Source organism: Piliocolobus tephrosceles, chromosome 2 (assembly GCF_002776525.5).
Source record: "Piliocolobus tephrosceles isolate RC106 chromosome 2, ASM277652v3, whole genome shotgun sequence".
Taxonomy (NCBI): Eukaryota; Metazoa; Chordata; class Mammalia; order Primates; family Cercopithecidae; genus Piliocolobus; species Piliocolobus tephrosceles.
This window is the reverse complement of record NC_045435.1, coordinates 37573529-37587358: the sequence shown is the minus strand read 5'-3', so window position 1 is coordinate 37587358 and position 13830 is coordinate 37573529. Positions and strand designations below refer to the sequence as shown.

General features: G+C 39.6%; 1 protein-coding gene across 1 annotated transcript in view; it reads left to right on the top strand.

Annotated features, from left to right (window-relative positions):
• Positions 1-13830, top strand: part of POLQ (DNA polymerase theta) — a 116911-nt gene that overhangs the window by 27658 nt on the left and 75423 nt on the right. The window contains exons 10-12 of the mRNA XM_023214415.3: positions 6589-6731; positions 8329-8533; positions 8865-9007. Of these exons, the coding sequence (XP_023070183.2) occupies positions 6589-6731; positions 8329-8533; positions 8865-9007 (491 nt within the window). The remainder of the gene's footprint in view (positions 1-6588; positions 6732-8328; positions 8534-8864; positions 9008-13830) is intronic.

Below are 13830 nucleotides of genomic sequence, written 5' to 3'. Positions count from 1 at the left end.
GAATAAACTGACTTGTTACATGAAGTCCCCAAATATGTCAGTTCTCATTATTCATGGATTCCATATTTGAATTTTCCACCTTAACAGAATTTATTCAGAATCCTGAAATAATACCTCTGGGGCTTTGGCGGACGTATGCAGATCTGCAAAAAATTTGAATCTTTCCAAGCACACTTTCCCTGCTGCGGTTGAACAAGCCAAAGCTCTGCGTTCTTGTTTCAGCTCTTATACTGTGAGCAAGCTTCTTTTTAATGGGCTAGTTAGTGCCACATTTTTCATATTTTTGTGCTTTTAGTCGGTGATTTTGCTGTTTAACATGACCCACAAGCAAAGTACTGAAATGCTATCTAATGTTCCCTAGTGCATTAAGGCTGTGATGTGCCTTATGGAGAAAATATGTAATCAGTTTTCTCTAGGCATGAATTACAATGCTGTTTACTGGAGCTCAATGTAAACAACTGTATACATAAATAAGATGTCTTTAAACAGAAACATGCATAAAACAAGGTTTTGTATTGATTAAGTGATGAAAATATTTTTACTAGAGGCTTGCAGGAACCTAATCATCTATTTTCCTTGGCAGCAAGAGTTCAGTATTCTGTGTTGATGGCAAGTTTATAGAACATGACTACCACAAATAGCAAAAATTGACCATAATTTATCGGTAACTGGATTAGTTAGAATATAAATTCACTGCTGTAACAAAAACCAATACAACAGGTGTTTAACAAGATAGACATTAATTTCTTTCTCATATAACAGTAAAATTATATTCTGTAATTGATGTAACTGTAATTTAGGCCTTATATGACGGCTGTAGTGTGTCGGGGACCTAGTCTTCTATTTTGTTTTAACATTTTCGGCAATATAGTTTCTATCCTCGGTATAAGATGGTTAGTCCAGTCTCTCTCATCACATCTGCATTTCAGCCATCAGGAAGGGGAGATAAGGGAGCAAAGAGGCCACTGCTCAGAAGTTGCACATAGTATTTCTCTTCACATACAGTGGGCCAGAACTTTCACATGGCTACATTCCCCAACTTTCACATGGTTATATTCCCCAAGAGAGGCTGGGACATATAATCTTTAGCTTGGGTGGCCATGTGCTCAACTAATGCTTAAGAAGATGTGAATGGCTATTGGAACAGCTTTCAGTCTCAGCCCCAATAATAAATGACTCATTTACAATCCCTGAAGGGCATTGGTCTGCCTTTCTTTTAAGCCCTGAAAATTTTGATGATTTAAAAAAAAAAAAAACAACTTCCAATTTGTTGGATTTTTCCTACAGCTGACATCAGAGAAGTTTCCTGTGTTTCTCTTACTTTACCTACAAAATATGCAGATTATATGTATATGCTTAGAAAGAGTTGGGGGAAGAGAGTGAGATTCTTCCTTCCCATTCCTATTTGCCTACCTCTGCCCATCCTCAATTCTCAGTGGACTCAGACCTCTGGAAAATGGAGTATAAGTCCATTTTACACAGATAATCTTCTCTCAGGGACAGAGGGTCTCTTAGTTAATGTAGAAGATAAGGAGAAATAAGAAATAAGATAAGTTCTTATTTGCCTTGTTATGTTCTTAGCTTGTATATATTATGGGAAAGAACAATTGGAAGGTTAGTGCCCTGGGCTAATTATCAAGCCTTAAATCAGATAACATTCAAACAGAACTAAAATATACGTAATAAGTTCATTTCTGAGGTCTTAAAGACTTCCAAGCTTTTGACCTTGCGTATTATTGTATTTCAGGATGTCATATGACTTGCTCATAACTTCAAGCCAATCAAGAATATAGGAATATAGTGTTTTATATTCACTATGGAGATTTAAATACTTGGTCATGCTTTTTGTATCGTGTAGCATCATTGGAAATTCTGTGCATTTTATAAGTGATATTCCTGGACAGCACATGGTGTTTTATTTAGATGACACTTCAGTCATTCCATAGACGACTTAGAATCTTCCAGCGTAGGAAGATAGTGCTTTGTGCCAAAATAGCAATTTGCAGGTTCAGCAGTCAGTAATAAATTATTTGATTCTAAATAATTTCACCTTCCCTCTTGTGATGTGAATGAGTCCTCCCCAGACAGTTGGTTGCAGGAACCTGTACATATATACTGATGTTCATCTGGACGTTTCATAAACCTTGCCCATTCAGAAAAAGCACAGTTTGTTTTGTTGAAGAATCAAAGCCCCAAAAGACCTTTAAACAGGCCAAAGTGGCTTGTGTATCTTGCTGCTAATGCTAGTTGATTGTTTTCTTTCTTAAGCTGAGCTGTTTTGTAGCCATTGCAAAAGCCAGGTGTTATATTCATGTGATTTTTAAAAATTGGATATTGACAAATTATAACTATATATTTATGAGGCACAGAGTGATGCTATCTGTATACAATGCAAAATGATGGAATTAAGCCAATTAACATATCACCCCCAAATACTTATCATTTATTCTTCCTGTCTAACTGAAACGTTGTACTCTTTGACCATCTTCTCATCCCTCCAACTCCCTAATCTCTCTCTCTTCTGCTTGATTAAGCCTGCTGCTAAAGCTTTGATTGCATTTTTCAGTTCAGTCATTGTATTCTTCATCTCTAAGATTTCTCTTTCTTTTTTATTGTTTCTATTTCTTTGTCAAAATTCTTGTTTTGTTTGTATATTGTTTTCCAAATTTTATTTGATTTTTTTATCCATATATCTTTGTAGTTCGTTGGACTTTCTTAGGAGAATTATTCTGGATTCTTTCTCATTTCACAGATCTTCATTTCTTTAGGGTTCATTGTTGGAACTTTGTTAGTTTCTTTTGAAGGTATCTTGGCTTCCTGGTTCTTTGTAATCTGTGTTCTTGTGTTGGTATCTACGCATTTGAGGAGACAGCTATCTCTTTGGCTTTTATAGGTGTTCTTTGACAGGGATAGAACTTCAGTTGTCTAGCCTTTGATTCTGAATAGGCCAACTGATAGCAGCCCTGAGCAGGCAAAGCTTGCTTTTGGCTTCTCTAGATAGTTGGGCTGCTGCCTTTGCTCTGAGTTTGGGTGGGACTGCTGGCTGGGTTCTGCTGTCAGGTGAACCCACTAGCTGAGCTCTATAATCAGGCAGAGTTGCTCATTTGGCACTGCAGTCACCTCTTGGCTGGGCCCCAGAGTGTATTCCTTGGCCAGGTGGTACCCCTGTTTGAGATCTGCACTTGGACAGTATTGCAGGCTGGGCCCTGAGGTTAGGTGGAGTTGCTATTCTGGACCAGTGGACCAGCTGTTATGCTCAGTGGAAATGCATGATTGAGCATGGTGGCTCATGCCTGTATCCCAGTGACTTGGGAGGCTGAGATGGGAGGATCACTTGAGCCCAGGAGTTTGAGGCTTCAGTGAGTTATGATCATGTCACTGCACTCCAATGTGAGCGACAGAGATCCCACCTCTAAAAATAAAATAAAATAAATGCATACCTGAGGTTTGCCTCCCTACCTAGGTGGGGACTTGGAATAGGCTTTGAGACTGAACTGAGGGCTGTTTAAACTTCCACCTATGGCAGAACTAGTCCCTTCACTTTGCAAAAATACACTATGATAGGCATCTTCCACCTGGGGCAGGTCCTTGAGGCTGAGCTGAGCACTGTTTAAAACCCCAGGTTTGGCAGAACTAGCCCCTGCTCCTTTCCAAAATGCACTGTGATGGTCATCTCCCTTCCTGGGCAGGGTCCTCATGAGGTTTGACGCTGGGCCTGGAGGCTGGCCATCTAAAGATTCAAGCCAGGTAGAATTTCCTACCACATCTGGAAGTGATCAGTTTGGCTTTGTGATGGGCTACACTGTTAGCTGGTACCTCTGATTTGCACCACCACTGGCAGGTACACAGAGCTACCACCAAGATCTGCATGCTGGTTGCCATGAGCTCTGCCTCCTTGCTTTGCTTCTGCCTGACCCCAGGTGATCTAGCCGTGCTGTTACCCAGCATGTTCTCTGTGAGGTGAGACTAGAGTTGGCTTCTTGGGAAACCTCTTGAAATGCTAGGGAAGCTATATGTTCTCTGGTTCTCTTTTCCCAATGTAGAAGCTAAAAGCTATGAGCTCTGGGGATTCCTTTCTGTGTGGTACTATGCTGACTTAGGGGAGTGGAAGGGGTGATGAGGTCAAAGTGAGATAGTTTCTCTTACTAGATCTTGCAATTTTTATTCGGTTTTGTGGTCCATGCATAAGTTTCAGACTTTGTCCCAAGGTTTGGGTTTTTTTTTTTTCGGTTATTGTTGTTTGTTTTTTTTTAGACACGGAATTTTGCTCTTGTTGCCCAGGCTGCAGTGCAATGGTGCAATCTCGGTTCACTGCGATCTCTACCTCCTGGGTTCAAGCGATTCTACTGCCTCAGCCTCTCAAGTAGCTGAGATTATAGGAATGTGCCATCATGCCTGGCTAATTTTGTATTTTTAGTAGAGGTGGGGTTTTACCATGTTGGTTAGGCTGGTCTTGAACTGCTGACCTCAGGTGATCCGCCCACCTTGGCCTCCCATAGTGCTGGGATTATAGGCATGAGCTACCACGCCTGGCCTCCCCCCCCTTTTTTTTTTAAGGTGAAGTTTCACTCTTGTTGCCCAGGCTGGAGTGCAGTGGTGCAATCTTGGCTCACTGCAATCTCTACCTCAAGGGCTCAAGCGAGTCTCCTGCCTCAGCCTTCCAAGTAGCTGAGATTACAGGAATGGGCCATCACGCCTGGCTAATTTTGTATTTTTAGTAGAGATGGGGTTTCACCATGTTGGTTAGGCTGGTCTCGAACTCCTGACCTAGGTGATCCACCCTCCTCAGCCTCCCAAAATGCTGGGATTACAGGAATAAGCTACTGGGCCTGGCAGTTTTGGGGTTTTCACAAGGGTATTCTTGTCTGCAGATAGAAGCTAGTTGAAGCTTCTGGGGAAGCGGCAGTAAAATCTCCCAAACTACCATCTTGCTGACATCTTGTTTTTTCTTTTCTTTTTTTTTTTTTTTTGAGATGAAGTCTCTCTCTCTCTCTCTCACCAGACTGGAGTACAGTGGTGCGATCTCGGCTCACTGCAACCTCTGTCTCCTGGGTTCAAACAATTCTTCTGCCTCAGCCTCCCGAGTAGCTGGGACTACAGGCACGTGCCACCATGCCCAGCTAATTTTTATATTTTTAGTAGGGGCGGTGTTTCACCATGTTGGCCAGGCTGGTCTTGATCTCTTGACCTCGTGATCCACCCACCTCAGCCTCCCAAAGTGCTGGGATTACAGGCGTGAGCCACTGTGCCTGGCTGTTTTGTTTTTTTAATGGTGCCTATCTTTATAATCATTTCTGGGATAAATAGCCAGTGATCATCGAGTTTATAATCCCTTTACTTTATCCTATTTTGATTCTCAGTTTGGCAGTTGGGAAGGATAATCTGTACCTTCTCTTTGTCGGGGGTGATAAGGATATTCCAGCACTGTGCCAGTTTTATTTTTATTAAGAAAAAAAAAAGTCTTCTTCATTTGTGTTTTTGAACCTCTTACCTGTTTTCTTTCCCACAGTATTGGATTCAGTTTTGAAGAAAAATTATGATTCTCTCTAGTCATAGTTGTTTCAATGATAGTTTGTTCAAATTGTATAGTTGTATACAGCTTTAACATATAAGTGCTGTCATGTATTTTTGTTCATTTGGTTGTCACAATAAAGCATTTAGAGTAGTAAATGTTGTAATATTTCCTAATTTTGGGTATCTATAAGTATTTTGGGTATCTACAAGTATTTTTGAATTTATTTTATCATATAACTGGTAACAATTTACATTTGCATTTTACTTTATAGGTTTGAAAGTACCTCTATTAATTAATTCATTATTCAAATAATAATGGTTAATCCTGTAGGGGAAGAAAAAGACTTTTCCTCTACTTTCTTGGGTTCTGCAGTTGGGACCTGCTGATTACATTAACAGACAGATTAACAGGAGACAAGGCATTTACACTTTATTTGATGCTAATATTTTAATTTTTATGTACATGGAAGCCTTTATAGAAAAGGATTGAAGACCTGAGAAACTGTTAAACCTGGGGTCTTATATAACATTTTAACAATGGACAGTAAATTGTGGAGAAGTGACAAGAAAAAGGAAAAGGTATCTGGGCTTTTAGGGGCAACAAATAGTGAGAAGGTAAATATGTGGGGGAAACTAATGGAGGATAGAAGTTATTTTAGTAGGTAGAGTTTGTTTGTGCAGACCCATCTCAGTGCTGATCTGTCTCCAGTGATAAGTAAGGGTTGTTGTGTTGTATGGGAGAGGGGAGGGAAAACATCATCACAAAGGGAAAAATATATTCTTGCTTTTAGGCAGGTAGGGAGAGGATAGAGGGCAAAGAGTTCTTTCTGTGTTTGCTGCCTCCCAAAGGCCTTCAGCTCAAAATAATCCTTATGCCAAAGTGGCTTAGTTTGTAATAGCATATTCTGATCCCCTTGTGTCCAAAGTTAAAAAAAAAGCCATAATTTTATTACCATAACAACCACTATCATCTCTTGTCTCCTTTTAAGCAGAGTAAATCAACTTAAAATCTCTTTAGCAGATATCTTATGGAACTATATTGGGATTTTGCAAATGCATATCTTTTGGTTATAGGCGAGAGTATCTTAATTTGTAAGAACTCTGAGAAATCAAAAGGGATAGCTCTCCTTCAGGGTTCTCTCAAGCCTGTTCGCAGCTGTCTGCAAAGACGAGAAGGAGAAGAAGTAACTGCCAGCATGATACGAGCTATTCTGGAGGTAAGAGAGAGTTTGCTAAATTACCATTTGCTCTTTTATGCCTAAATTAAAGTGGTAAAATATTAGTATATGAAACTCTTAGGTTTATTTCTTTTTTAAATTTATTTTTGGGACAGAGTCTCACTCTGTCACCCAGGCTGGAGTGCAATGGCATGATCTCAGCTCACTGCAACCTCCACCTCCTGGGTTCAAGCAATTCTCCTGCCCCAGCCTCCCAAGTAGCTGGGATTACAGGCACACACCACCATCCCCGGCTAATTTTTGTACTTTTAATAGAGACGGGATTTCACCATGTTGCCCAGGCTAGTCTTGAACCAGCCTTCAGATGATCTGCCCACCTTTGCCTCCAAAAGTGCTGGGATTACAGGTGTGAGCCACTGTGGTGCCTGGTGCTTTATGCTTTTTTTTTTTTTTTTTTTTTTTTTGAGATGGAGTCTCGCTCTGTTGCTAGGCTGGAGTGCAGTGGTGCCATCTCAGCTCACTGCAACCTCTGGCTCCTGGTTCAAGGGATCCTCGTGCCTCAGCCTCCTGGGTAGCTGGGACTACAGGTGCCTGCCACCACACCCAGCTAATTTTTGTATTTTTAATAGAGATGGGGTTTCACCATGTTGGCCAGGCTGGTCTTGAACCAGCCTTCAGATGATCTGCCCACCTTGGCCTCCCAAAGTGCTGGGATTACAGGTGTGAGCCACTGTTCCTGGTGCTTTATGTTTTTTTTTTTTTTTGAGATGGAGTTTTGCTCTGTTGCCAGGCTGGAGTGCAGTGGCACCATCTCAGCTCACTGCAACTTCTGGCTCCTGGGTTCAAGGGATTCTCGTGCCTCAGCCTCCTGAGTAGCTGGGACTACAGGTGCCTGCCACCACACCCAGCTAATTTTTGTATTTTTAGTAGAGGCAGGGTTTTGCCATGTTGGCCAGGATGGTCTCAATCTTCTGACCTTCTGATCCGCCCACCTTGGTCTCCCAAAGTGCTGGGATTACAGGCGTGAGCCACCATGCCTGGCCCTTTTATTTTTCCTTATAAGAAAATATTTTATCTACTTTAAGGAGAACTTTTCTGTTGTCATCAGGTGTTATCAACAGTTACAGTGAGTGGTGATGGGAAAGTTAATAAAGAATCTCTACATTAAGATTCTAAGAACATTTTAAAAAATGAGAATGAAATAGCTTTCTTTATTTTATATTCAGAGGGCTTGCATGTTTTGTTTTATTTATTTATTTATTTATTTATTTATTTATTTATTTATTTATTTATTTATTTATTTGAGATGGAGTCTCGCTCTGTCTCCCAGGCTGGAGTGCAGTGGTGCGATCTTGGCTCACTGCAAGCTCCGCCTCCCGGGTTCACGCCATTCTCCTGCCTCAGCCTCCCAAGTTGCTTGGGACTACAGGCGCCCGCCACCACGCCTGGCTAATTTTTTGTATTTTTAGTAGAGACAGGGTTTCACCGTGTTAACCAGGATGGTCTGGATCTCCTGACCTCGTGATCTGCCCGCCTTGGCCTCCCAAGTGTTGGGATTACAGGTGTGAGCCACTGCTCCCGGTGGCTTGCTTGTTTTATTAAAAAGTTACAGAAATTTTCAAATATCTTCTTTCAGATAATAGTTGGTGGAGTGGCAAGTACATCACAAGATATGCATACTTATGCTGCCTGCACATTTTTGGCTGCAAGTATGAAAGAAGGGAAGCAAGGAATTCAGAAAAATCAAGAGTCTGTTCAGCTTGGAGCAATTGAGGCCTGCGTGATGTGGCTGCTAGAAAATGAATTCATCCAGAGTACAGAAGCCAGTGATGGAACAGAAGGTAACTGTGACTTCTCAGTTGCAGTTTACTCACTTTTTCATCTTTAGTGAGGGTGTATGACTGCTCAGTAAATGGAAATTGTCTTTTCAAGTAGTATAAAAGGAACTTGATATTTTGAGCAGCATATCAACTCATTTTTAGTAAATCAGTATTGTATTTAGCAACTTCAGACCATTATTATAGAGCCTGCTCATATATTTTCATGCGCTGGATAAGGTACTATTTGTAAAATTTATCAGCCGGGAGGGTTAGCTTTGGAATACAGAAAGATAGTATTTTGTTTTATTTTGAGTGTTTGTTCCTCTGTTTCCTCACCCTAACCCTAAACCAGGAAAGGTGTATCATCCAACACATCTTGGTTCGGCTACTCTTTCTTCTTCACTTTCTCCAGCTGATACTTTAGATATTTTTGCTGACCTGCAAAGAGCAATGAAGGGCTTTGTTTTAGAGAATGATCTTCATATTCTCTATCTGGTAAGTTCTGTTTTAATGATTATATTTGTGAAAATAGGGAGAAAAAATAGATACATAATTCTGAACATCAGTGATACCCTGACAGAACATCTTGTCTGTTTTCCATGCGTAGGTTAGTACTGGTGAGAATAGAGAAAAGGTAAGAAGAGAATTGTTTTAAAGTAATAATCTAAATGTTCTAGTTACTTTTAAATTTATTTTCTCCAACCTCCTTTCAAAAAATATCTGAGTTGGTTTATAAAACGTATGTATTTTACAATGTATAAAAGAACAGCAAAGGAAAATGGAATATCAGAAAATTAAAGATAAGATCATGATGTAATACTCAAGCAAAGGTCAGTACACAAATATGCATGCCATTAAGTCATGTCCAATGCTGTTGTCAACTTTGATTCTGGGTTTTCTAGCAACTAAAAGAAAGAGGGAAGCTTGATTAGTGTTAATATTCATAAGATAAAAAACAAACCAAGTTTAGAAAAAACATTGCATTTCCCTACCTAAGAGAAATTTAATCCTAAAAGGATACTTTGGAACTTAACATTGTTGATAAAAATCTCTATAATCAATGCCATAAAGAATTTTAAAAGTCTGTTTACATTAGACAGTGCTCTGTGAATATTATTTTGTATAACAAAGATATTAAGAAGAATTGGTTAGTGTTGGAGGTCATATTCTCTGGCAAGAACCTGATCAGAAATAATTAATTTTGTCAGTTTAAGAGCAGATGCCTGCATTTTGATAAGCAAGTGATAGGGGGAGGTGAGTAAAATTGAAAGTCTCATTAGAATGAAGGGGGCTGATCAGGAAATGTGTTTCAATAAAAAACACTATGTAGTGAGCAGAGGGGAAATATCTAGACAGTGCCAATTTTCTTTTCTTACAAACTCGCATAATGCATGGGTGATAATAGGCTCAAAGGTCTGTGCCCAAGAATGTGGCTGGGAGGAATCTCAAAGCAGGTTTCACCGGTCATCTATCATGGCCTTAAAAATAAGTCTCATTTATTATACAGTGGCTAAGATTGTGGGCTTTAGGGTCTGACTGCCTTAGTTCAACTTTTGGCCTTATCAGGTAGTAATCGTACAACCTTGGGTAAGTACTTAACCTCTCTTAAGATTTCATTTCCTCATTTGTAAAATGGAGATAATAATTCCCACCTCAGGGCTGATAGTCTTTGATGAATGTTTGGTATCTGAATAAATATTTAATAACACTATCTATTATTTCTAGTAAATTCTCCCATAAACATTATGTAAGTCATTTGCCAAATTACCTAACTATTCCTACTCCTGTTCCCTATCTAAAATATGAAGACGGTTGGCAGTGTTATTATGCTGAATGTTTGTGGTTAGTGGTCTTGTGTACTTCTCTTACCATTCGAGTTGCATGCCCTTCAAGAGTTAGTTGTGTTCCCAAACTTGTTCATGTCAGTTTGCTTCTGAGAAAATTAGGCTGAGGCAGAAGGATCACCTGAGGCCGGGAATTTGAGACCAGCATGGGCAACAGAGCAAGAATCTGTTGCTACCAAAAAAAAAAAAAAAAAAAAAAATTAAAGACTAGTTGTGTGTGGTGGTGCATGCTGGTAATTCCAGCTACTTACAAGGCTGAGACAGGAGAATCACTCGAACCCAGGAGTTCTAGGTTATAGTGAGCTATGATCGCACCACCATGCTCCAGCCTTGGTGACAGCAAGAAACCTCTTAAAAACAAATAAAAAATGTAAGTGAGATAACTGAAAGCTCTGAGAAAAAGTTACAGGAATTTAGACAGGGGAAAAACCAAAAGGACACTGCTCAAAGTTTATTTTGCAATTATCTTTAATTTCTAATTTTTTTTTTTTTTAATTAGAGTCTCATTCTGTTGCCCAGGCTGGAGTGTAGTGGCACAGTCTTGGCTCATTGCAACCTCTGCCTCCCAGGTTCAAGCGATTCTTGTGCCTTAGCCTCCTGAGTAGCTGGGACTACAGGTGCATGCTACCACACCTGGCTAATTTTTGTATTTTTATTAGAGACAGGGTTTTACCTTGTTGGCCAGGCTGGTCTTGAAGTCCTGACCTCAAGTGATCCACCGTCCTCGCCCTCCCAAAGTGCTGGGATTACAAGTGTGAGCCATCGCACCTGGCCAGCAATTATCTTTAATTTCTAACTTCACATTACAGAACAAAAACTGGATTTGTTAAACAATGTGTTGTGGTTATGGTTTAAGAAAGCCATGGTAAATTCTAATCAACTGACTCGTGCTCAAAAGGCCTTGACCCCTAGCTCAAAGCACTGGCAATTAAAATACGTTTATGTTTTAAGTTAGACAAAACATTTAGTATTTGCATGTACTATTTTATATTTTGAATATATATAATATTTCTGTGATTCAAAAGTCAGAACTATATAAACAAGAATAGTCAGAGAAGTCTGACTCCTATAACCATCCCTTCCACGCCTTTTCCACCCACCTTTCATAGATGACTGTTTTCATTCATTTTTTGATGTATCTCTTCTCTTTTTTAAGTTTACAAAAATTGTCATACATATTCTTCACCTTTTTTATACAGAGGGTAGCATACTGTATACATTATTCTATACCTTTTTTTCTTAATAGTGTATCTTGGAAATCACTTCATATGAACTCATTTTTTATTCTTTTTTATAACTATAATTCTGTTGTGTAGGTGGATGTACTATTGTTCAGTCTATCAGTTCCGTATTGATGGACATTTGGATCGTTTTCAATATTTTGTTGTGGCAAATTATGCTGCAGTAAATAATGTGGTACACACAGTGTTTAGTTTTATGGAGGTGTATCTTTAGGAAAGACTCCCGGAAGTGCAATTGCTGGGTAAGATGTAAAACCATAAGTGATTTTGGTTTTGCAAAGTTGATCTCTGTAGAGTTTGTATCATTTTCCTGTTTTTCCAGTGATAGATGAGAGTAGTTGTTTTTTCACGGCCTCGCAAGTAGTGAGAATATTGTTAAGCTTTTGTAATTTTGAGTGTAGTTTTAGTTTACATTTTTTTACATTATGAGTAAATTTGAACATTTTCCCCCATTTATATAAAATGTCCAGAATGGCAGTCTATAGAAACAAAAAGTACATTTAGTGCCTTAGTGGTTACCCATGGCTGGGGGAGTGTGAGGAGGTTGGACGAAAATGGGAAGTGATTGCTAATGGGAGGATTCCCCACCTCCCTCCCCAGTGAATTGTCCATGTCTTTTGCTCATTGTTCTGTTGTGTGTGGTGTTTGTTTGTTTTTGTTTTGTTTTTAGTTTTAAAGGTTTTTTATATATTAGGGAGATTGGTGCTTTGTGGTATAAGTTGAAGGATTTTCCTCTTGGTTTTTCACTTGTCTTTTGACTTTGCTTATCCTATGTTTTATATAGCATTTTAAAAAAAATGCAGTTGAATTTATGAACTTTTGAATTAGAACTTTTTTTGCTATGAGATCATTAAGGAATTCACCCACATTTTCTTCAAGTAATTGTATAGTTGTGGTCCCCCTATTTTTTTTTTTTTTTTCGAGATGGAGTTTTGCTCTTGTCGCCCAGGCTGGAGTGCAAGGTGCAATCTTGGTTCACCGCAACCTCCGCCTCCTGGGTTCAAGCGATTCTCTTGCCTCAGCCTCCTGAGTAGCTGGGATTACAGGCATGCGCCATCATGCCTGGCTAATTTTGTATTTTTTTTTTTAGTAGAGATGGGGTTTCTCCATGTTGGGCAGGCTGGTCTTGAACTTCCAACCTCAGGTGATCCACCTGCCTCGGCCTCCCAAAGTGCTGGGATTAGAGATGTGAGCCACTGTGCCTGGCCTCCCCCTATTTTGAGCTCTGCTTCATTTGGAGTGTATTCTAGTATATGGTTCTTCAGTTTCATGTTTTTTTCATAATGGCTGTCTGTAATCTCAGCATCATTTATTAAAAAATTAGTTCACATAATGACTCAAGATGGCAACTTTTATCTTCTGTATTTCCATTTGTATTTGGGTACATTTCTAATTCCATTTGTCATTGTGTATATTTCTGTTTCACTTCTTGGTCTGACAAAATACCAGTTTGACTGATTTTTGTGCCAGTGCCTCTGTTTTAAGTAAAAACTTTCTGGTAGGGCAAGTTTCCCTTCATTGCTCTGCTTTTTCAGTGTTCATAGCTATTCTTTTTGGCTTACTGTATTAGTCCATTCTCACACTGCTGTAAAGAAGTTATGGAGACTGGATAATTTATAAAGAAAAAGTTTAATTGGCTCATGATTCTGCAGGCTATACAGGAAGCACCGTGGCTTCTACTTCTGGGGAAGCCTCAGAAAGCTTCCAATCATGGCAGAAAGTGAAGGGGAAACAGGCACATCTTATATGGCCAGAGCAAGAGAAAGAGAGTGAGAGAGAGGTGGGAGGTGCCACTCACTTTTAAACAACCAGATCTCACAAGAACTCACTGTTGCAATGACAGCACCAAGGGGGATTGTGTTAAACCATAAGAAACGGTCTTCATGATCCAATCACCTGCCACCAGGCCCCATCTCCAGCATTGAAGATTACATTTCAACATCAAATTCGGTGGGACACATATCTAAACTATATAAATCCACCCTTGGGCCCCTAAATCACATGACCTTCTCATATTCCAAGATACAACCATCCCTTCCCAACAGTCCCCCAAAGTCTTAACTCATTGCATCATTAACTCAAAAGTCCAAAGTCTCATCTGAAAGAAGGCTAGTGCTTTTCACCCATGAGGCCGTGAAATAAAAAAGCTAAGTTAGTTACTCCCAAGATGCAATGGGGGTATAGGCATTGGATAAATACTTCCATTCCAAAAAGAGTATCTGACTTGGTTAGG